Source organism: Typopeltis vanoorti, chromosome 5 (genome assembly GCF_054136105.1).
Source record: "Typopeltis vanoorti isolate ZY-2024b chromosome 5, IOZ_Tvanoo_1.0, whole genome shotgun sequence".
NCBI classification, from domain to species: domain Eukaryota; kingdom Metazoa; phylum Arthropoda; class Arachnida; order Uropygi; family Thelyphonidae; genus Typopeltis; species Typopeltis vanoorti.
Window position 1 is genome coordinate 148,938,699 of NC_143553.1, and position 26,526 is coordinate 148,965,224.

The 26,526-nt window shown below is 34.3% G+C and overlaps 1 protein-coding gene across 1 annotated transcript in view; it reads left to right on the forward strand.

Moving 5' to 3' along the window:
• Oseg4 (intraflagellar transport protein Oseg4) overlaps positions 1 to 26,526 on the forward strand; it is a 377,419-nt gene that overhangs the window by 240,472 nt on the left and 110,421 nt on the right. Inside the window, exons 23-24 of the mRNA XM_090392828.1 lie at positions 2,689 to 2,774; positions 20,856 to 21,002. Of these exons, the coding sequence (XP_090248954.1) occupies positions 2,689 to 2,774; positions 20,856 to 21,002 (233 nt within the window). The remainder of the gene's footprint in view (positions 1 to 2,688; positions 2,775 to 20,855; positions 21,003 to 26,526) is intronic.

Sequence of the window (26,526 nt, forward strand, 5' to 3'; positions counted from 1 at the left end):
TTTACCTGTTTTGATATGAGTTATTGTTTTTGTAATTTCTATTTTTATTTTGTTAAAATTTATATTTAATGATGCATTTTGTTTATTTAATTCTAGGCTCTGATCACCATCAGTCATTTCTTGAAATTTCTTTGAGAAGAATTCCACCCATCTATTTATCTGTTCTTTTCCATTTAATAATAGTTTTCCTTCTTTTTTATATAGGAACTATCCATATGTTTCTTTTTCCACTTAATTTCCTTGTAATATCATACAACTTTCTGGTATCATCTATATATGCGGCATCCTCTGCCTCTTGTACTAGATTTTCTATGTATTTTCTTTTATCATTTCTTGCACTTCTTTTTATTTCTATATTAATTGCTTTATATCCTTCTGCTTGTTCTTGTTCAACATTTTTGCCAATTTGTAACAGTTTCTCTTTTATTCTATCTCTCTCTCTCTTCTATTTTTAATTTGGTGTTTTCTGATATCCATTCCTTGTCTGTATTAGTTTGAAATCCCAATATCTTTCTAATGTGCTTATTAGTATGTCTTTAATCTTAATCCATTTTCCCTCTATGTTATCTCCTTCTCTTTTTCCGAGTTTATCTCATTTATCCTGTAGAGTTATTATAAATTTATTTCTGATCTCTTTGTTTTTGAGTTTTTCAATTCTAAACCTCTTCCTATTGTGTATTGTTTGTTTATTTTTAAATGTTTTTACTTTCATGGCAGCTGTTAGGAGAAAGTGATCTGAATATGCCTCGGCTCCTCTTTTAACTCTGCCATCCAGGAGTGATTTCCTCCAATTCGTTGATATAAGTACATGGTCTATTTGGTTCTTTGTCTTTCTCTCTGGTGCTATCCATGTCCACTTGTGTATCTTTTTATGTTGGAAGAGACTCCCTCCTATTACAAGCTGATTGAACATACAAAAGTCTATAAGTTACTCTCCATTTTCATTTATTTCTCCTTCTGCATACTTTCCCATAACAGGTTCTTTATTAGTATTATCATTTCCAACCTTAGCATTAAAGTCTCCAATTATAAGTTGCATATCTTTTTTATTTGTTGTTTCTAACTTCTCTGTAGCATGTTATAAAAATTATCCTTTTCTTCCTGGATTGCATCATTTGTTGGTGCATATATAGCAGTTATTGTGATGTTCTGCTTGCTGGCTTTAAATCTAGTGTTTAGTATTATTTCGGATATTGGGTTCCACTCCATTAGTGCACGCGTACTTTGTCATCATTAGTGCAGCTCCCTTTGTGTGGTCATTCGTATTTTGGTTCTCAGAGTAAATTAAGTAGTGACCAGAGATTTAATTTGATTTTTCCAGTTCCTATCCATCTCCATCTCGTTTCGCTTAATCCCATTATTTCTAGTCTGTATTTTTCTAGAACTCTTGAGACTTGGTATGTCTTCCCAGTTTCGAACATGGTTCCAACTTTCCAACATTCCAACATCCCGGTCTAAGCTTGTCTTTTGGTAAGGTGTCTGTCACTTTCTTCCGCACCTCTGCTTCCCCAGAAGGGCTTTCACAGAGGTGCCTCATGTTCGTGTGTTCTATTTTCTTCATCTGGTATCACATTTTGGGAGGTTTCAATTTGCATAGCAAAGATTTTTTTCCTGAGACTAGGTTGCTAGCCCTGCACTTAACCCTCCCCATTTATCCGGGCTTGGGACCACCATGTCAAGTTTTCACTAAGCATGGCTGGGTTAATATGGAAATAGACAATAGAATTATCAAAGCAAATATAATTGGAAGCCATTTAGTAAATTTGTATGAAATAAGAGAAAAATTAGCTAAAGCACTAAACTAACAGCATATAAGACAGCAGTCAAGCAATGGACTAATATGGAGTTTTAGGACAAAATAATGGGTAAACTTGGTAAATATATCTGTCTTACAAAAAAAACTGCCGTTTGGATTTTTTTTCTTAAACTTGTGTTCATGCATTATTTAGTCCTACCTTTATCGCACAAGGATATTAGGACATTAAAATGAGGATATTAGGAAAAAACTTGATATTATTAGCATTCAAAAAAAAATGTGTCAGTAGAATAGGGAAGGAAAAGTTAATAAAACAGGTCATTTGGCTAGGAAAAGCCCTCTGAGGAAGACCAGATTCTAGATGCATTGCTGCTGTTAATAATTTCTTAAAAGTCCAAAATGTAATATCTGACAATATTGGAGATCTGATATACTACAGATGATGAAGAAAATTATTGATAGGTAGCCAGTAATTATGTAAACCTAATATGTGGTACTGTCATAGTATGTTGTACCCCCCCCCCTTTGAGAATAGATATCAGGAATTTTTTTTAATGATGATGATGGTAACAAATATAAAAGATTTTAGCCATTTAGATAGTTAATTTTATGAGACATATATGATATTTAGAAGCAACTTATATAGGCAGGTAAAATCCAATATCTCTCATACCATTACTACAAAAAAATAAAATAAAATAAAAAAAATAACTCCAAAATGTTTTCATGCATTATCCTTGTTCTGCATAAAGCAGCATATAATGCACTTTATATTCCATTTAGTTTTAGTACACACACTACTTTTTCATATTCTAATTCTTTATTCAATTTTGATCATATAAAATTTTTTCATATCTAATCTTTAGTTATAGGAGTTTTCAATAAGATTTATTCTTCTGATCTTTCTTAATTATTTTTGATAATTCATTAAGAATGAGACCATGAGAAAAGCAGAAGTAGCTGCTTATTTCAAACAGTTTGATGAAGCAGAAAAACTCTACTTGGATGTTGATCGTAGGTAAGTTAGTTAATTCAGCAAAATGCATATTTCTTTTTAAATTTCAGTTATTTAAATATAGTCGATTCTGACAATAGAGCAGACACATAACAACCACAGGTTCAATTTATTATAGTGAATAGTTTGTTATAGTGAATTTCCTTCAGCATACTTTTTTTATAGCAATATTTGCTATAGTGTATTTTGCAATTTGAATTTCTTTTTGTTTTTTTTAACCCACACATTTAGTACCATGAGTGTGGTGTAGGAGGATTGAGAGAGAAGAAATCATGCTACTATAGGCCAGAGAATGTGGAGGGTAAATATAAGCAACTTTAGTTAGTGAACAAGGGAAGGGTGATTGTTATGGGTCATTTTAATTATGACAGTATAGATTGGAATGAAGAAATAGCATTTAGGAATAAAGAAAATGAATTTCTTGAGTTTTTGAGAGACGACTATCCTAGACAGTGTGTAAAGGAGGGCACATGAGGATTGAGAGTTTTAGATCTGATTATTTCATCAAAGGATGCAATTGTGGGTGGGGGTTTCACACTTCCCTCTAATTAGTGAGAGTGATCATGAAGTAATCACCTGGATTTTGGCTAGCCATATGAAAACTTCTGTGAGGAAAGGATATATATACAGTGGTATCTCGCTAATCCGAACCTCTTTAGTCCGAACTCTCCAGTAATCCAAACTGCTTTTAAATGTAATTTCCAAAAATTATGACTTTACCACATCAATAAAAAATATAAGTTTGAAGAATGTAGCATCCTCAGTTGCTACTGCTTGGGAAGCCGTCAAACCTGAAGCAATTCGAGCGTCAAGGAAAAAACTGTGGCCTTCTAGAATTTACCAAGATAACTATGGTGATACACAAAAAAGGAAATTCAAACCTTGCATAATTTGGTTAAAAATATAAATCCAGATGTTGAAATTAAACAAACAGATGTCACGGAATGGATTACAGGTAGAACCAAAAGTGAATTCGAAATCAAATCAGATGCTGAAATTATAAATATGACACTACAGAATGAATAGAAGACAGTGATGACGATAAAGAACTCGAAGGAAAAAAAGTAAAACACGAAGAGGCAGTTGACAGTTTTAATACATGTACAGAATGGCACGCCATTCTGTACACCTATTAAAACTAAGTAGAATGACACGCCATTCCACAAAATTTTATTGCTAATGCAGCTCCGAGAAGCAGCATTCAAAAAAAAAATTTAGTTTCCAAGAAGCAAAAGAAAATCAGTGACATTTTTACAAAGAAATAAAAAAAACTTCTTTTTTTGTGTACAAGAAAGTGATATTTTTTATGCAAATTAAGTTATGTACTGAACTATGCAATTTTATTAAATCAGAATCCTCAACAACACAGGTACATACAAACTAAATATTTTACTGAAATAAACTTGTGTATTGTATTATTTTTTAAGTTTTACATTACAACAGCAGCTTTTTTTGTCTATCAGTTACTTCATTTAGTTACAGAATTAAATTGATGTACCATTAGAATCTGATTATTTTTGTCTAGTTATTGTTGTCTCTTGGGGAAAAATTTGATAATCCGAACGATCACGGTTTTTATTTGTTTGGGTTAGTGAGATACCACTGTGTATATATATGGAATTAATTATAAGACTGGTGATTATGAAAAACTTAGGAGACAGCTTGGAGCTATAGCATGGAATGTGGTGTTAAGTGGGACAGAAATAAATGCTGCATGTTTCATTCTCATCAGGGTAAAATTATGACAAACTCAAGTGAAGAGGACATAGGAGATGATGACTCAATTGTGAGTGAGCAGGAGCTGTATGAGAAAATAAATAAGCTTGATGTCAATAAAGTAATAGGATTTGATGACATATCACCATCTGTCCTAAGAAAATGTTCCAGGGAATTGGCATGCTATTTAATAAGAGTTTTACAACAGCATAGTTTCCAAGAGAGTGGAAAAAAGGTAAATGTTTCACTGCATTAAGGTGGTGATAAGGCTGCAGCTAGAAATTATAGGCCTATCTGTGTTAAAGTACTGGAGAAATTGGTGAGAACTAGGATACAAAAATGGGTTAACACGTTGACCGCCGTAACATTAAAAAATTTTGTGATCCCCAGGCCAACTTCTTTTTGTTTTACAATTTGCTGAAAGTAGCATAAAATAATCATATTTTATGATTTTTTATCTATTTCATGCAGCTAAATAGATTTGTTAAGTGCGAATCACATGTGCACTGTGCAGCCTGAGAAGAAATTTTTTACTTACTTGGCCGAGCGGTGCACACGTGATTCGCACTTCACACAAGGTCAAACTTGCATATCTATGACGCTTACGAACAGTTATATGCGTTCATTGTTTTGTCCAGTGGAATAAATTTGTTATAGTGATAAATATTGTTATAAATTGCCCTAATATGGGAGACTACGAAAAAGAGCAACGTCATTTAGAAGCCTTGATAAATGAAGTTCTATCTGATGATGAACCATACGAATATTTGTCGGAAAGTTACAACAGAAGTGATCTTAGTTCTGTGTCTTCAGATTCTGATTCTCTCATTGCTAGAAAGAGAATAAAATTATCTATAACTGGTAATACTGAAGTTTTCACTCCTAGTACATCTCAGTTTACTGCTGCTCATTCTGTAGAACAAACAATTGATGATGTTATAAGAAATCTGCATTTGACTAATGATTCTTCCTCAGATGAAATACTTGGAAATGTGAATTCAACCAACCTAGAACGGAATGAAATTACAGGTGATAATCTAAAACATTTTCAGTTTGTGGATAATAATTTTGGAATAAAACAAAATGTTATTGAAGAAATGCACGATAAACAGCCTGTAGACTTCTTTTTTATGTTGGTTGATGAAGGACTGCTGGACCTAATGGTGAAAGAAACTAACAGATGTGGAAAAACATAAATCCCAATGAAATGAAGATATTTTTGGGTCTGCAAATTAGGTTCAGTTTACTGCAGATGCCAAAATTAGAGTGTTATTGGTCGAATAACATCCTCTATTCTACAGAAATCAAACAAGTTATGTCAAGGAATCGGTTTGATCTTCTTCTCAGTAACTGGCACTTCACAGACAACGAGGGTGGAAAAACTTCTGAAAGACTTTATAAAATTACACCTCTCATAAATCATATAAGAAAAAATTTCCAGAAAATAATGATGTCTTCGAGTAATATTTGCGTTGATGAATCTTTAGTTCCTTTCCGAGGTCGTCTTGCCTTTCGTCAGTACATCAAGAATAAACGACACAAATTTGGCATAAAACTATTCAAATTGTGCATTGAAGATGGATATATATATATATATATATGATTTCAAGATATACTGCAGCGCAGAAAAGACCAATACTACTAATAGTGTTCCAACTTCAATTGTTATGGGACTTTGTGAGAATCTACTTGACCATGCATGCACAATATTTGTAGATAATTATCATCATCATCATCATCAAATTCCTGCCATGTACCCTCAAGGGGTGTACAGGATATGATAGTACTACATAAAAAAAATTACATCATTACTAACTTCCTATCTACAATTTTCCTCCAAATCAGTAAGTAGTAGATAATTATTATACCAGTATTGAATTAGTGCACAAACTTTTGAATAGAGAAACACACCTTGTAGGCACTTTGAGAAAAAATCGAAAGGGAATTCCACAGGATGTTACCCAGAAGAAATTGAAAAAGGGTGAAATAATTGGTAAAGAAAGTGACACAGGGGTGGTGGTAATAAAATGATGCGATAAACGTGAAGTGCTTATCAACAAAACACACAAACAAAATGAAATCCCTTACATCAAGAAATGGTAATGAAGTGCAAAAGCCGGAAGCTATTATGGACTATAACAAAAGCAAAAGTTTTATTGATCTATCCGATCAGGTAAAAGCCTATGCTTCTTGTCTTCAAAGAAGTGTGAAATGGTACCGAAAACTCGTATTGAAATTCTTTTAGGTTCTGCTGTGGTTATGGCTTGCTTTAGGATGTAGAGTATACAGTTGGAGGAAAACTTTAAACAAGATAGAGGATATGAGAGATCTGGGGGTGGTGGTGGTGATGGACAGGGACCTGAAATTCAGGTCCTTGTCAGAGATTATGAAGGGAACATAGGAGATAATGGCTTAATTGTGAGTGAGCAGTAGCTATATGAGAAAATAAATAAGCTTGATATCAGACTTACATCATTGTATAAGGCCTTGATCAGGCCTCATGTGACTTATTCTGTAGATTTGGTCACTGGGTTTTCATAGTGATGAGGATATGTTAGAAAGGGACCAGAGTAAGTTCACAAAGGTAGTAAGTGGTCTTTGGAATGTGGAGTATGAAGACAGATTAAAAGAATTTAAATTGCAAAGCCTCGTGAATAGGAGAAGGGGAGAATATGATTGAGACATAAATGTTAGTCAGAGGTTGTTATCAGGTTAACATGGAAGAAATGTTTTGTAGATGAGATGGGAGAGGTGAGGTGAGTAGATGAGTAGAACAAGAGGTGAAATGGGAGAGGTGAGTAGAACAAGAGACCATCCCTGGAAACTGTATAAGGAGATTAGGAGCAGAGTAGTGTAGAAGAGATTCTTTGCATGGTGAGTGGTTGGTGAGCAGAAAGAATCAAATTTATGATGTGATTCAAGGTGTACATCCATTCATTTTGTTGATTTATGGAGACAAACTTCAATGTTAGAACACTTATTTTAAATTAAAATAACACTCAACATTTCAACCTATATATCAAGGTCATTATTAGAAATACATACGTGTGTGTGTGTGTGTGTGTGTGTGTGTGTGTGTGTGTGTGTGTGTGTGTGTGTGTGTGTGTACATACACACACTGGGACACAAGCTATATTAAGATACACTGTAATAAGTTATAGCATTACTGCTCTGGTCAGCATATGATCAGAGCCTTGACTAACCTCTGGCAAAGGAAAAATTAAAAGAGAAAAGGTAAAATTGAAATAAAAGTAATAATTAAATATATAAATAAGAGGAACTAGAGCAGTGATTATTTTGGTTTATTTTGGAGTGATTATTTTGGTTTATATTAAACTGAAGTTTTACTCTAATATGATAGTTGTTTCCATAATTTTTATAAGGAACTACATCAGTCACTGCTGTTTGTGGTTTACTGTCCTGTTGTTTTTAAGTTCTATTTATTGTCTGTGGATCACTCATTAAATATTGATCTATATTTTTCTTCTTCTTTGTTTTTTGTGTTTGGAAATTTTTCGTTATCCTATTATCCTTTTCCCTAGATATTGCATGGATTGCAAATGGGCCTTCCAAATCCTTGTGACGTTTAAGTAATCATTCTTAGGATGAGAGATTAGCATCTCATAGGTTTCTTTGAATTTTCTTTCATACCAAGTTTTGGTTACAATATTAGGATTTGATACCTTTCCAGTCAGTTCAGCAGCACATTTGAAATGCATGATAAGAAAGGCACAAGTATCCATACCTAGGGAATTATTATTATTGAGGTGGGGTTAGAACAAGATGTTATTTATTTATTATTTAGAACAAGAGGTACATTGTTATTATTATTATTATTTTGTGACACTTCCGAGGAGTCCGAAGACTCATTGAGGGAGGGTACTTATTCTGCAACTTTTCATCTCCATCATCTATACCAACACCATCTACTGCTCACCACCACTAGTATTTTTTGTCTGCAAATTGCATATGTTCTAAAGGCTGATTTGTCTGTATACAGAATGAAAAACCCGAGTTTCCAGGAGAAAAATCTTTGCTACCTCCATATGAGATCTGCCAACCCACCTTCAATTGAAAAAAAAAAACATATGAAGATTTCTTCTGTCATGACGAGAATCGAACTTAGGCCTTTTCCAATCAAAGGACACAGCATATAGTCATTCTTCCAATTGTGCTATAGAGGAATTTAATGTGTCTTTTGTGTTCTTATTTTCTTATTGGGATTGTGCATCCTATGGAGGCTTGGATGATTTGGTATATACCTGGGACATGCAGAAGCTTTCAGTGAATTGGATTCATCAAATGTTTGAAATGCTGATCAAAAGAGAATGTGTGTTGCCATCTCAAAGGATTTTGGGTCATTTTGAGAAATCAGGTGCAAATTTTTTGGCTTGTATTGTGACTGTTGATGAAACATGACTTCATCACTGTGACCCAGAGATGAAACAACAGTCAATGGAGTGGGGACACAAAGGTTCTCCATGGACAAAGAAGTTCCAAACCCAAAAGTCAGCAGGCAAAGTTCTTGCCATTGTCTTTTGGGATATTATTATTATTATTATTATTAGGGATGCCTAAGGGTCAAAGCTATATAACTGAGAGGAGATCTCCACAGAGCCTTTAAAGGAATGCGGAGAACCGACTAGGGCTTCTGACCTAATGTCCAATCCTCACCTTCTCGTGGTGCACCCCGTTGGGTATCTACCTGGATACTGAACGAACAAGGATGGGCTGGCAATTTGGGATTTAGCTGACCAAATTGTATCCTTACTGGCTTAAACCAATATAGAAAATGATGGTATACAACATGACAAAATTTCATGCCGGCTGGGGCATCGCCCGGTTAAACAATGCTTCCGTTGTTTTCGCCAGTGAACCAAGGCGTACAGCGAAAAGTCAGCTACTGGAACAAATCTGAAATCACACCCCAACTCAACATCACCAGAGTTAAAGATCAGTACTGTCAACATAAGAAGCCTGAATTGCAAAGAAATGGAGCTAGCTGAAGAATTAGATAAGTACCAGATCGACATAATAAGGGTGACTGAAACAAAAAAGACAAAAACTGGTGAGATCTTTCTAAGCAATAAATACAAATGTTATACTTGTGTTTTGCATTATGGGAGATACTGAGATAGGAGTGTTGGTAGCTTGCTCCACCTTTGCAAGGAGTGTCCCCCTGTGTTGTACCACCTTACCCCAGTCCTGAAGATACTTTCATGCGCAAACTTTGTTTGCTCACACTTGGATAAAAGATTAAACTAAATTTATTATACTCTAACCAAGTGAAAAATAAACTTTCAATATGGAGTAATTACTTTGAAAAATTGCTAAATGAAACGAGCAGTGATAGTGGTAGACAACAGGCATGCAGTCAGGAATATATATCCATACTTGAAGTATAAAAATTCATCAAAGGCTTGAAATGTCGAAAGGCAGCAGGAGTAGATGATATTCGACCAGAAATGCTGAAATATGGTGGTATATCTTACAGTGGCTGCACTGCATAGTTCAGAAAGCCTGGACAGAGGGACGAATTCCAGATGATTGGAGTAGAGCTCCAATAGTACCAATATATAAAAAGGGAAATAAAACTGAATGTCTGAATTACAGAGGTATTTCCCTACTGAGTGTTCCTGGCAAGATCTATGCAAGTATACTTGAGAAATGGTTGAGAAGAATTGTGGAAGAAAAACTTGGTGAAGAACAAGCTGGATTCAGGTAAAATAGAGGCTGTCAGGATCAGATCTTCACTTTACGACAAATAGTTGAGAAAGCATGGGAATATAACAAAGATCTGTATTTAAGTTTTGTCGATCTGGAAAAGGCATGTGACAAGGTGCCAAGAGAGAAGCTATTCAATACGCTACAGTTATATGGTGTCAATGGGGCATTATGCGAGCATTAGTCTTTATTTGAGTTGTAAGTCAGTAGTTAGAATTGAAAGAAATACAGGAAGATGGTTTAATGTTAAATCTGGTGAAAGACAAGGATGTACATTATCCCCTCTGTTATTCATTATCTATATGGATCACATTATGAAGGAAAGTGGTATTAAACAGGATATCAGAATTGGAGATGTTAATGTCAGCTCTTTACTTTATGCGGACAATGTTATACCTCTAAATAAATCTGCTACAAGTCTGCAAGATTCCCTGACTAAAGTGAAATAACTGTTGTAATAGATATGATATGAAAGTCAACATTAAAAAGACAAAGACAATGAAAATAGGTAGAATTGTTGAAAATGTTAACTGTGTTGTGAACGGGGAACCTGTGGAACAAGTAAAATATTTCAGCTACTTAGGCACGATTTTTAGTGAAGATGGTAAATTAAATATGGAAATAGACAACAGAATCAACAAAGCTGGTATGGTAGGCAGTCAATTGAATAAATTCATATGGAATAAGGGAGAAATTAGTCAGAACACTAAATTAGCTGTATACAAGACAGTGTTCAAACCAGTTTTAACTTATGGATCTGAGAGCTGGGTCAGAAGTAAAACACTTGACCAAAGACTAGAGACCGCAGATATGAGAGTCCTGAGAAAGATTATAGGCGTGAACAGATGGCATCAATGGCAGTATCATATTAAAAACGAGGATATTAGGAAAGAACTTGACATTGTCAGCATCCAAGAATGTGTTAGTAGAGCTAATCTCAGGTGGTATGGTCACTTAAAGAATGGGCAAGGAAAAATTAGCAAAACAAGTGTTCTCTTCCAGGTTGGTAGAAAAACGACCCAGAGGAAGACCAATGTATAGGTGGATTGATACTGTACAAAGTGCCTTGGACTATAGAAATATAAGATCTGATAATGTTGGAGTCTTGACAAGTAACAGACTGATTTGGAGGAAAATTGTAGATAGGAAGTTAGTAGTGACATAAATTTTTCATGTAGTACTATCATATCCTCTACACCCCTTGAGGATACATGTCAGGAATTTGATGATGATGATGATTATTATTATGTGACACCTCCAGGAAGTCCAAAGACTCATCAAGGGAGGGCACCTATACTACAACTCTCTGTCTCCACCACTCAATCCACCAACTACAACTACACCAATGCCATCTAATGCCCACCACCACTAGTATTTCCAGGCAATCACAAATATTCATGCCCACGGCAGGACTCGAACCCGCAGCCTTTTGTCTGGATGGCGAATACACTAACCACTCGGCTAACCAGGCCAGATTACACCATATAGGTGGTGTAATCCTTACCAAGTAAGTTTTAAAAGAGGTTAACCGCGAGTAGACATATTGGTACACAATAAATAATGGAAAAAACTCACGTAGAGTTTTTTATTTATTTCGTTATTTATTATGTATCCTTACCAAGTACCTCAAAAAGGTGAAACTGTTACAGTAGCAGTTTAGTCAACAACTCTGAAGGAATTGAAGGAGATACTGAAGGAAAAATGCCATTATAAACTGAATGGAGGCATATTGCTTTTGCAGTATAATGCACCTGCTCATACTGCTAATGAAACTAAAAAATTCTAAATATAAATTCACCAGTATGGGAGATAATGGATTGCCCATGGCTAAACCAAACTTCTGTTTGTAAATAACTGGAAATAACCTGAATTAACACAATTAACATGGCTAAACCAAAGATCTGTTTGGAATTACAAACAGATCTTTGGTTTAGCCATGGGCAATCCTTCATATCCCATACTGGCAAATTTATATTTAGAATCTTTTGAGGGAAAAAAGCTATCTCTTCATTCCCATTGAAACCTAGGTTGTGAAAAAGATATATAAATGATATCTTCCTAATCTGGAATCATGGACCTGATTCTTTAAAGAATTTCCTAGACCATCTCAACAGTAAACACCCAAATCAATTTACTGCAGAATTAGAGATTAATGGCTCTCTCCCATTACTAGATTTCAAACTCACTCGTGTATCTGAGAAATTGAATATCTCCATTTACAGAAAACCCCCTCACATCAATAGATATCTCAATGCACAGTCCCATCACTATCTACCTGAAAAACTAAACGTGATTACTCCCTCCTCTGTGAAGAAGAGGATATCAAGAAAGAACTTCAATTTCTTCTTATAACCTTTCAGCAAAATGGTTATTCAAAACAAACATTTAATAAGCTACTATTTAATCCACCTCTTCAACATATTGAAGATAGAAATAATGAAAAAGGCTACATATTCCTACCATATATCAGTTCTGCTTTGCCTAAATTAGCTAAACTTCTCAAAAAATATAACATCTGGACTTCTTTCACTCCTTTACTTAAGCTCCATTCCTTGCTCAGTATGCCGAAGCAAAAAGATAACTTGAAATATTGCAGTGTTTACTGTATTTGATGCAACTGCAGCATGCCTTATTTTTGCCAGACTGAAAAATCCATCGAATTACATCTAGAAGAAGATAAAAGAGATGTCACATATGGCAAAACTAGAGCAAGCACTCTGTTGAACCACATCCTCAATTTTTCTGGCACTAATGACAAAAATGTAGAAAGATGCTTGGTACCTTTAACATATAGTATATCCAAGGTAAAAAAACTTTGTACATCTTTCTCTCATCCTGAGATTTTTATTTAATAAGGTCAAAGCACCTTGTGGCAATTTGTATAGGTAAAATTTATAAGTTCTGCATTACTTCAATCTTGGCATCTCAGGGTCTGGCTCCCACTGACGAGACCTCAATAAAGGTCGAAACCGGTCTGGGTAGTGGCCATTCCCTTAATGCATAGCATCATACATGTCTGCAAGGAGATGTGCTTTGCATTATTGGAGATACTAAGGAAAGTGATCAGAACTTACTCCACCTTTACCATGAGTTGCCTCAGATCTGAAAATACTTCAGGTGCAAACTTGACTTACCTGCTTGCTTGGGAAAAAGGATTAAAACCAAGTTTAAAAAATTTGCTTGGTATCTTTAACATCTAGTATACCCAAGATAAAAAACTTTCTGTAACTTACATCTACATCTAACTCTATCATTCATCCAGTTATGTGGGACAAATTGGAAAATATCTTTTGATGCTATGATGAACTGGAGAGAAAAATTGTAGAATCTAAAGAAATCGTCCTCAATCCAATACATCTCAATACTAACCTAAGCTATAATCTCTCAGACTCTCATTGTGTTATCCAACTTTGGCATTCATGAGACCTTGAATGCATGCGCACGCCCAACAATGAAAAGATGCACAGAATGCCTTCAACTTTTAATATGTTAGCATCTTAATGCATAGATTTTTTTTTTTTTCTTGCAATGTTTGTTTGTATTTCTCTCATGTTATGCACTCGATGAAGTCTTAAGAAGACGAAACTAGTTCTGTTGTTTATTTAAAATATAATAGTGTTTCTATTTTTATCTCTTGGCTTATAGTCATTTAATGTGTTTAAAACACACACACACACACACACACACACACACACACAGTGAACCTTTGATCAGTGTGGGGGGTTAGGGACACTGATCCCCTGCGTTGTTCGAAAATCTACGTATAACTTTTGACTACCCAAAAACTTAACTACTGATAGCCTATTGTTGACCGGAAGCCTTACCAATAACATTAACAGTCAGTTAACACATATTTTGCATGTTATATGTGTTATATACTGTATTCTCACAATAAAGTAAGCTAGAGAAAAGAAAATCACTAGGAAGAGAAAATACATTTACAGTACCATACTGTATTTATCGATACCATAAGTTTACAACGTCTGCTTACAAAATTAATCGTCTGTTAATACCTACATCATTATTGTCTTATATGAATACAAAACACTGTAGATATATGTATTACTAACACTACACATGAAAAGATAATGCGAAAAAGAAATTCATATTTATTTACAGATATAACAATTCATGCATTGATAACAAAGAAGCAGCAATATGATTACTTTCTGGTAGCTTAGTGTAATCAATCCGATTACTTCATGGTAGCCTAGCCTGTACACTAATGAATGAATTGTTATAAAATTTTTATTTTATTCTGATTAATTAATTAAATATATTTAAATAATTAATATTAATAACAATTACCGTATATTCCGGCGTATAAGTTGACTTTTCAGCATTGAAAAAAAGTACTAAATTTTTTAGGTCAACTTATATGCCGGGTCAAAAATTGATTGCTTTCCAAGAAAAAACTAGTAAGTATCATACTCTGTTAAATTTATTAGCAATATACAAAAAGAGTAAATAAGTAAAAATATTTTAACTTATATCAAATTTATTTACAGAGAAAATTATTTACATGTTATATAATTATTTATTTACAAAAGAAAATAGGTAGGTAACTACATAATTAAAATTTAATTTTCACTGTCTGAATGTATGAAAAGTTCATTGTACTCTGGTTCTGTAATTTCTTCCAGTATATCGTCATATAAATTGTATTCGTTTTCTCCATCAGATTTAGCATCATTTCGTCATCATTGTAAACAAAATCATCTTCCGAGCCATCTAATTTGTTAGATATAGCACATTTTTTAAAAGATTTTATTACTGTATCTGGTTTTATTTCATCCCATGCTTTCGCTACCCATTCACACATAGTTACCAAAGACGCATGTCACATTTGTCCTCCTTTTGTGTAACTTTTCTCTCCTTCTTGCATCCATGCATTCCACTGTTTTCGTAAACTGTCTTTAAATGGCTTGTTTATACAAACATCCAACGGTTGCACTAGTGAAGTTAACCCACTTGGAATCACTGCCATATTGGTATTATTCTCTCTTAATAAAGATTTTGTGCTCTCCGTTAAATGGGATTTGAACATGTCCCACACTAAAAGACTGTTTGGATTTTTTAATGCACCTTGTCGTGTATTCCAAATATTTTTTATCCACAGCTTAACTCCTGCTTCGTCCATCCAACCAGTCTCATGAATATGGACAAAAACGTTTCTTGGAATTTTGATCTTTGGCATTGTTTTTCTTTTAAAAATTATCATAGGTTTTAATTTAGCCATACAAGCAAGTGCAACTCTGAAAAGTCTTTTTTCATGTCCAGTTGTTTTTAAAGAACTAGTTTTACTTCCTTTCAATTCTACTGTTCTATTTCCGATCATGTCAAACATAACTGGAGTTTAATCCATATTTCCGATTTGAGACACTAAATAATTTTTTTGCTTTCTTTTAGCAATTATAAATCTTTGAAAACTTAATAACTTATCATCCAAATCCTTTGGCAGCTTCTGTGTGATTTACGTTTTTAGTCGAAGCACTAAATTTTTCCTTTCCATAAACTGGTTACACCAACTCACTGTAGCATTGAAGTTTTCGCTGTCCTTTTTATTTGCTTTACCCCACTTCAAAGCAAATAAACAAATATTATTTCTCATTATAACGAGCCCATTTTGGCGATTTTCTCGAACCCAATCCTCAACATTATTTTCCAGAATAGGCCACTTACAAATTCCTTTCTGTAATGCGCACTTATTTTTTGGCATTTTCATCATTAAAGTTTCATTTTTTCTCCAATCGCAAACTAGTTTTTCATTTACTCCAAACTGACGTGCAGCAACACAGTTAGTATTTTCTTTTGCAAATTTAATCACTTTGCACTTAAAACTCACGTCATATTTCATTCTTTTAAAAGGAGCCATTGCACTTTAGTTCACTATCGGTCAACTGGTCAATACGAAATAAAATTTCTTTTGTCAACTAGGTATTTTATATCTTTTGCTAAAACAAAAAATAGAAGGACTAAAAAGGCAGTTATGATCCTAGTGGTTGATGCCTGTATAAAAATTTTACTTAAAAACTGTCATAATTTTTATTTTTAAAGAAATTTCTTGAGTCAACTTATGCGACGAATATACTATAAAAACTCAAATAAACTCAAAAAATTCCAATATCGACTTGTACGTCAGAATATACGGTAATTTTATGCAGTTATGATTTAATACTGCATCTTTACGTTTGTTTACATTTTTCTCTACTGCGAATGGCGCCATGTGTAGTCTGTAAGTGTTTGTGTGCATAAGTTTTGATAAATCTTAACTCTTTATAATAGATCTGTGTACATTTTATGGCAAATGATAAAATAGACTAGTATCTACATATATTTTATGAATTCATGACATACTGAACTCTCTTAATTTTTTTCAATATTTCTAGGCTACGCGATTTGCCTGCAAGTTTTTCAAACTGTTGCAAATCTCAAAATATTTTTCCAGTATATTTATTGAAAAAAGTTCGCATATAAGTGGACCCGTGCAGTTCAAACCCACGTTATTCAAGGGTCAGCTGTATATATATATATATATATATATATATATATATATCTATCCTAATCTGGAAACTCTAATCTCTAATTAGAGATTAGATTCTCTAATGGAAACTTTCTGTATAGATCAAACATGAAACTTTTTTTGACCTACTTCAGGCCTTCATAAACAGGATGGTACTCTCACATCAGGTGATAAACAATGATGATGATGGTAACTTGCATACCACCTAAAGACATTCACAAATACTTATGCTGCAAGTAGGAATCAAATCCATAGCCAACCAGGGCAGAGCAGGGATGCTATCTCTACTCTGTCATGCAGTCCTGTAATGTTATACATTTGATACAATTTATTATTTATCGCAATGGAATATTAACTTTGTGAATGTTTGGTAATGTGAACATCCCAGGAGTACTGACAAAACAGTTTCTAATCTTATCTTTTTATTCTTTATGTGAAGATATTCACTTCATCTAACAGGCTATTTAATTTGTTGATTATTAATTGTATAGGGTCTCTTGAGATACAGTATAGTGTTTTTAATAGTGGTAGTAGTAGTCAGACATTTGATCTGTAATTTATTTTATTTTATTTTATTTTTTGCATGAGTTATCACTAGATATCATTCCTTTTGAGATAGGAAAGCATTTTATATTTTGATTCATGTTTTGCTGTCATAGCAAAAGTTATCATGCTTCAAGAGGATTACTTATCATGGCATAATATGTAATCCTCTGTGAATGCTGTAGAGAAAGAAATCAAAGCTTGTTTAACTTAAGAACTTCTCTTTATCTGAAATTAAAGTGTTTTTTTTCTCTTGAAAAAGGACAGTAAACATGATAACTCAGTTCTGGAAGAGCAGTAGTGACATCATCGACAAATTTCTGGTATGTGCCCTTGAGAGGAGTCGCATATGCCATTGTATATATGAGATGGTACTATAGGATTAAGTTTATATTATTATTAATATTCCATCAGCAATTTTTCTCCAAATTAATTTTATTTATCATGACTTCAGTATTGTTGGATCTTATATTTTGGTCTTCTAGTGTACTTTTTTGACTCCATTAATTCATATAGATCTTGGTCTTCTCTGGGTCTTTTCCTGTCATCTTAACAAACACCCATACTACCTTAGATCAACTCTGTTGACAAATTCTTGAATACTGACAGTGTCAAGTATACATTTATAATTCATCCTTTTTAATAGAAAGTTGCCATTTATTCACTCCCTAACTTTCATCAACCTTTTATATACACTGATGCCCAAAATCTAAGGAATAACACGAATTCTCTAAATTACAACTGCGAATTCAGATGAGTCAGCCTGCGGCAATTTATATAACTGATGGTTTCAAGTAGAAAGTGGGTACACATTCAGATTTTTGATTCACACATAGAGAAGTCACATGATAGCACTCAACAGGATAAAAAGCAAAAGACTGTGTTAAGTGAATTGTGTTTGAAGGAAGCCCTTTACGTGAAAGAATAAAGTTGCAAACTTGGATGTCTTCTAATGTCTCAGAGACATCTTCTAGATGATTTCACACAGGGAAGAATTATTAGAAAGTTTGAAGAAGGCCACACAATTACTGATATTGCCAGAGAGTTTGGAATCAATCTCTCAACAAATGGAGAGTATTGTATCCAGGTTCTGAACAGTGTTTCAAACCAATGGAAAGTGTTCCAGATATTTGCTAAGAGATTGTCCTTGCTCTACCACATGAAGACAAATTTTTGGTTATAACAGCAAAATGTAATCAACACACCATGTCAGGTCAGCTTGCAAGTCGGCTCTATTGAAGCACAGGTACATGGATATCTCGACAAACTATGGCAAGATGTTTGCGATAAGTAGACCTGTACGCCTATAGTCTGTATCCCTTTATCCACAGCTCATTATAGAGCAGAGCACATTTTCAGTGTGTTGTATCCATAAAAATTGTTCAAGACACCAATGGATTAACGTGCTCTTTACAGATGAGTTATTTTAGTCTTTCCTCTGATTCTAGATAACACTTGATATGGTATGAAAGTGATACTGCTTACCATCACAAGAATGTTCTTGAAAGGGATAGATATGGCTTTCCTGGTGGCATGGTGCAGGGAGGCATTATGCTTAATGGACACACCGAGCTAGAAGTGCTGGAAAAAGGGAGTATGACTAGTGAATGATATTGCAATGAAGTTTTTCAATGTCATTTTGGAATGTTCTGTGGTGCTATAGATGAAGAATTCATTTTATTCATTCTCCAGAAATATCCCCAGAGGTGGAGGTACTTCTGGAGATTGAAGATATTAATCAAATCAAGTGGCCAGCACTCTCCCCAGATCTCAACTCTATAGAACACATTTAGGATGCAGTAGGGAGCTGCATTACTGCTCAAAATTCCCCTCCATTAAAAAAACAAGGCTTCAAGAACTCCTGAATCACTTGGTGCTAAGCATGGTACAGCATTGAGAGAGTTGCATTGCAGTTTGGGGTGTGCATATTCCATTCTGAAATGTCTCTCTCTATATATTTTTCTGTAAACACTGTATATTAATTCCTTAACTGCATCATTAGGAAATTTGTAACTTTGCAAAAACATATTGCAATTTAATTTATATAAAATTTATAACACATTTTTTTGTGTAACGATGGACAAAAGAAGTATTGGATTGGATTCCACTGATGCCGACCTAAATCATGATAGATTGATGATATTATCAGATTTGCAGGAGTGACATGGGAAAGGAGAGCCATGGACAGACAGTTTTGGAGTAATCTTGGAAAAGCTTTCATCCAGCAGTGGATCAACAATGGCTGATAATGATGATGATAACATATTAGTATGATGACACTAAATTTAAATCCACATTTGGCTGTAGTCATGAAAATGTTTTCATATATAAGTAAAAATATATAGTTTGTCCTTAGCTTTTGGACACCAGTGTATGTTGTCTAGTTTTTTTTTTTTTTTTTAATTTCTAATCCAGCTCTCAGATCCATAGGTTAAAGTTGGTTCGAACTCTTTCTCTTATACTATTAGATTACTGTTTTGACTAATTGCTCTCTTATTCCACATAAATTTGTTAAACTAGCTTCTTCATATCGGCTACGCAATGAGCTAGCAGATTGCATATGTACCCTCCATAATTCTGTTTAAATGTAAATGGTAATAGTTACTCTCAAGAGTAAAAATTTACAGTAGAAGTTGGAATATCTGCTGTACATTGCTGGACATTAGCTTAGTGTAATTCCTGTCCTTCAGAAAACCTAAGTTGTAAGAAACAAAATGTGGCAGATATTAATAAATAATCAGTGCTGTGAAATACTGGAAATCACCTCTGAATTATTATCTAATGCAGGAAAACATTGAAAGCTGTTTCTGGAATAAATATTCTTCACTTGAGAATGGATTTAAAAATACTTGTTGTGTAACTGGTGAATGCTAACAAAGAATTATTTAAATTAAGGGGATATTAAATCCCACATTGTTTTAAAACCGAATAAGAAACTCAAAGATTGGAATCAGAGAGTTTCATGCCGAATATAGTAAACTATAAAAGTATCGGCGATTACTAGCGTGAGCTAATGCAAGTAGTCCTAGTACGTAGTACAATCTCGGGCAACTCGCAGCAAAGGTGGTAAAGTTCTGATCGCTATTCTTGGTATTTTCCATAATGTAAAAACACATTTAATAGGAAATGTATGCTGTTATTACATTATGATGGGAGGTCACTACCCAGACCAGTTTCAGCCTTTTTTGAGGTATCATCAGTGAGTAGCTAGACCAAATAGATACCAAAGGGTATAGTGAAAAGAACCTATATACTCTGCTATACGAGTTGTCAAAAAGGTGCAACCATTAAGTTACTTAAATATAAAGAGCAAATAGGCTATATTTGGCATGAAACTCTCTGATTCCAATCTTCTTGTTTCTTATTCGGTTTTAAAACAATGTGGGATTTAATATCCCCTTAATTTAAATAATGTTTATATCACCAAAATGAAGCCTATTTGCTCTTTATATTTAAGCTAACAAAGAAATTATATCCAATTTTCTTAATTTTGCTCATTTAAAAATTATAATTCCAATTTTACTGCAAACAAATTTTTTCTGCTTTATAATACAAAACTACTATTATTTATCATATAGAGATTTAGCTATTGATCTTCGAAGTCTCCTAGGTGACTGGTTTCGTGTTGTGCAGTTGCTGAAAGGAGGTGCTAGTGGAATTGATGACAGACAGCTAGAGGATGCTTGGAATGCTATTGGAGATTATTATGCTGATAGGCAAAAATGGTGAATATGATAGAAAATATTTCATTTACTTTCATTAGAATGTTTGAAAGCTTCAATACATTTTTAACTTACTGATTATATATAGCCATCATGGGTGATTGTGCTGTACATTTATTCCAATTATGTGTACAGTATACATGCCTAAATAAAATTATAAAATGTATATCTAAAAATCTTTTCCTGTACACATGTAATACTTTCAATAATTTTTTTTATTTTTTCTTTCCAGAATAATGTTAATCCTGATTTTCTTGACATCAATAAATCGTATCTGTAGGTATTCACATTCATCTGTTCTTGAAAAATACATTTTCAAGATCAGAAAAAATACTTGAAAAATTTATTCTCAACTTTAACATGCCGAAGTCCAAAGTACTTGCATTCTGGACAACTTTCATTGTGTGAAATGCTAAAAAAATTAATAATTTCTTCATAGCTTATTAACTTCTGCAAAACTCGTACTATAGAAACTTACATTTTCATCCTCACAAGCACTACTCATCTCAACTTTTCCTATTATACACTGCTTAACTTATTTTGACTCAAGAGCACTGAAAACTCAATGTACTGAATCTGTGCATATATTCACTCTGACACACCATGTCAGAGAGCATCTAACCTAGAATTGTCTCATTTTGACCTTTGGCTGAAAATCCCCCCCCCCCCCCCTGCTCAGATAGAAACGGCAAATTTTACTCTCCTAATCCCACTTTCTTGCTCGACATCATCATGTCTGAGTACTCATGACCCTAGCCACAATGTCTCTCCATTTCTTTCTATCTTTTGTTGCAGCAGTGGCCAACTCCGAAGTAAGTCCTTTGATCTTTTTAATCTGGTCCAACCATCTTGGTCTTGGGCATCCTCTTTTTCTTTGTCCCTCCACTTTGCCCTGGATGATAAGTTTTTCCAGTTTGTCATTTTCATGTCTTGAAATGTGACTGAAATATTTGAGAATTCTTTAATTTACAATTAAAGATTAGAGGCATGAACAGATGGCGTGAATGGCAATATCATATTAAAAACAAGGATATTAGGAAAGAACTTGACATTGTCAGCATCTAGAATGCATTAGTAGAGCTGATCTGAGGTGGTATGGTCACTTAAACAGAATGGACGAGGAAAGATTAGCAAAACAAGTGTTCTCTTCCAGGTTGGCAGAAAAACGACCCAGAGGAAGACCAAGATATAGGTGGATTGATACTGTACAAAGTGTCTTGGATGATAGAAATATAAGATCTGATAATGTTGGAGTCTTGACAAGTAACAGACTGATTTGGAGGAAAATTGTAGATAGGAAGTTAGTAATGATGTAAATTTTTCATGTAGGTATTATCATATCCTGTACACCTCTTGAGGGTACATGGCAGGAATTTGATGATGATGACGATAATGATTAATTTAGAATGTCATATAGCTGCCTCTTGATTTTTAGTTGACTTATTATACTTTCATTAGATGTTTTGCCCATCCAGAAGACTCTCAGTATCCTTCTCCAGCACCACATGTCAAAGCTGTTTATCTTGTCCATATCTCTTTCTTTCTGGGTGTCCAAGATTGAGCACCATAAATGAAAATTGAAAACACAAAGCTATTGACCAGTCTTGATTTAGTGGTGATAGAAATGTTTCTGTCTTTCCATATTTTCTGTAATTGCACCATTGCTGACCTCGCCATGGTAATTCTTTTAATTTCTGGTTGACATCTACTCTTGGTGGTTATTAGAGCTCCAAGGTATATGAATTCATCCACCTACACGAAGTCAATGTTGTCGCTGAAATTCTCCTTTTCATCTTGGCCATGTATTTTGTTTCATCACGATTAATTCTTAAGCCATATTTCAGTCTTTCCCATTCAACTCTGTATTCTGGGATGTCAATATTACTTAGTATTTTCCACAGGTCCTCCCAGCTAACAAAGTCAAATGCTTTAGCATAATCGATGAAGCACATATATGAAGGAATATTAAATTCTTGAGTCTTTTCAACCAAGTATCTTAGATTAGAAATTTGATCTCTGGTTCCATGTCCTTTTCTAAAACCTGCCTGTTTCGCATGAAGTTGTTGTTCGACATATTGTTTGTCTTTCTTTAATAATATAGAAAAGAATTTTGCTTGCATGTAAGATAAAGGATATAGTTCTATAACATTGCATTCGTTAACATTTCCTTTTTTGTGTATTGGGATAAAAATGGATTTTACACCCAAATCATTTGGTCATGGCCTGGGGTTTTCCCTTTTCTGAATTTTTTTAGAGCTTCTTCAACCTCTTCTTTTAACATGCAAGGTTCCTTATGGACGTCTCTAGTGTTTTTTTTTTTTTTTTTTTTTTTTTTTTTTTTTTTTTTTTTTTTTGGTGAATGGCCTGGTTGGCTGAGTGGTTAGCTTATCCACTCTCCAGCCAAAAAGACTGTGAGTTCAAATCCTGGCATGGGCATGGATGTTTGTGATTGTCTGTGAAAATACTAGTGGTGGTAGATGGCATTGGTGTAGATGATGATGGTTGTGGTTCATTGTAGTCAGTTGATTGAGTGGTGGAGACAGAGAGTTGTAGAGTAGGTGCCCTCCCTTGATGAGTCCTTGGACTTCCTGGAGGTATCACATACTAATAATTACATAATAATTAAAAAAATTAGAAGAATGAGTCTGAATTATCTTTGTATCTATTAAGGATACTTGACTTCTTTGCTTTAAATTTTCTGTTCTGCAGCCTTATTTTGCTAAATAGGTCTTTGGTTTGATTTTGGTGGGTGATCTTTAATGCAAAGTTTTTTGATGAGCTTGGATAACTCAACAGATGATGATAGGCTGATCTATAGATCAGCCTATCATCTTTCTGTTGAAAGTCCTTTTGACTTTATTTCTCTTCTTTTCTTGACTTGTTTCAGAGCAGAGTTCCATTTGATATCCAGGGTGTGTTGATTCTGGATTTTTTGGACAATGTCGACTGCAGTTTCCATTCCTAGTTCTAAAAATGTATTTTCCCTTATATGAGCCCTTTGGTGATATTGTATTTTAAGCCTTGTGCCAGCACTAGAATGTTCTGTTGTCCACCTCCAAGATCTCACTTAGTCTGGCTCCTACTCAAATGAGACCTAACCAGCTTGGGTGGCTCTGCCAATTGCTAAGCAACTGCTGGTATATATCTCTGGATTCAGAGCATGCAAGCTTCCTCACCACATCAAGGTGGAAATACTTTCAATGGGGATATTAATGATGTTAATACTAATGCCACCAATCATTCTGAATTCTTTGACTGCCTCTCTTTAAATGTTGATTTTGTCTAGTCCAGCTTTCCTAACAATGATGTTAGTTTCCTCAGAGATTTTAATTTTCACAACTTCAACTCGCTTTCCTTCTCCAGTTGCACAGCTCAAGGAATAGATGTTGAGACATTTTTATCATAAAAATTTACAAAATATTTACAAATATTTTGTAAATTTTTATCAACAAAAATTTACAAAATATTACAAAAATTGTTTACATACCTACCAGAGCCAGATAACTCCAACCACTTTCCTAGATCCCTTCTTCACTAGCAACCCATACAGGAATTTTAATGTTGTATGTCCTTTAGGTAATTCAGACCATCAAGTGCTTATCTCTTTAGTCATGGAGCAATGCAGCCTTATGCAGCCACTCCAAATAATGAGTTGCCTGGCATTACAATACTGCCAAGTGGGATGACCTTCATAACTTGTGTACCTTATTTCTTTGGTTGGCCCACTGTTTTTGCTCTTCCAACCCTAGCATATGCTTTGAATGTATCACTGAAGTAAAGTAATCCTTACTGTAATGGAAACATACATTACTCATTCCACTCTAAACTACCATCCATTATTTAAAAAAACTTGGTTCTCTGAAAGGTGTGCCAAGGCTGTACTAGCAAAGAATCCAGCATACTACAACTGGCTTTATTCAAAACCCTGTCTTGTTTTACAACTTATACCAAACCTCTGAAACAGATCTCAGGAAAAAGCAGGGAACTTTCATGTCCAAATGGCAGTCAAACCATCTGGTCTCTTGCCAAAGCAATTGGTCATAATTTTGTCCAACACTGCTCCCATCCCTATCACACCCAGATGGCTCTATTACATTATCATCGACATAAAAAAAAGCCAGTCTCTTGGCCTCATACTTTTCCTCAAATGTATATGTAGCTGATCTTTGTGTCTTCCAACCAATGAATGTTTTGTTAATAGATGAAACACTCATTGCCCTCTTTGATCTTTTGCCAGAAAGAGATCAGAAGAATCTCTCCAGTTAGACATGAAATAGTCTCTTGGTTCTGAGGTTCTGATTGTTCCAAAGGTTTGCACTCCACAGCTGACTCCTGTTCTGTGTTACCTTTTTGTGTTTCTTATCCCACTGGTATCTACCCCCACATCCTAGAAATTAGCTTATATTCAATCTATTCCACAAAAAGAGTGACAAATCATTACCATTTAGACTACCACATGGTATATCTCTCTCTCTCTCTCTCTCACACACAAACACACAGATGCATGCGACCATCAACACCCAACTCCTGTGTTATTTGAAGGCACCCAACTAATAAATGTCAGTATTTATTAACTGGATGGTATCTGCTTATATATGCCACACATCACTGGACAAATACCTTAGAAAAGTTTGGCAAATCTGCAATTGGGTTGCCAGCTTTCTGTGAAGATAAGAAACATCAATAAGAAATTGATGTTTCTTATCTTCAGTTAGAAGATAGAAACATCAATTGTTTCTTATCTTCTAACTGAAATGAATGCTGAGGTTCTAAAAGCATCTGTTCCCTCATGCACACTCTCCCTTCTGTATATCAGTGATCTAATGTAGTTGACCATCAGTCAAATACATAGTTTTGCAGATGACAGTACACTTTGCTTCTCCTTCTCATTTGACAAACCTTGCACTACACAAATCACCACAACTTACACAGAGCATCAACTTCCGCTATCCTTAATTCTGATCTCCAAACCATTCTTTGATGGGGGTTCAGATAGCTTCATCAATTTCAATGCTAGAAAAACCTAGTTCTGTCTTATTTCCCACAAAAAAAAAAAAAAAAAAGTTCTTTCCAGTACTACATTTGACAAACACTCACATGTCTAGATAAGGTGAGATTCCTCCTCTTGGAATTGCCCCTTGACTTTAAGCCTCTCTTAGCATAAACATGTTATAACCATTGCCTCTTTTGGCATCCAATAAACTAGGATTTCTCTTTTACTCAAGGTATTGCTTTACCTCCAAACAGCTATTTATCCTATACAAATCACATATCTGTCCAACTATTCAATATTGCTCACACATTAATACAGAAGAGAGGCAGTTAGTTTGATTGATCCACTTTCTCATGTGTCTTTAGTTTCTGCCTTCTGCTCTAGAGATACATAAGAAGAAGATGTTGTGGAAATAATATCGTAAGAATAAGAGAGATTTATATGAAAAATATAAAGTTCAAGCCAGAAAAGTAATGAGTATTGTGTGGAAAGCTAAATCAGAATATGAAAAAAAATTGCCTATGTAGACTAAAA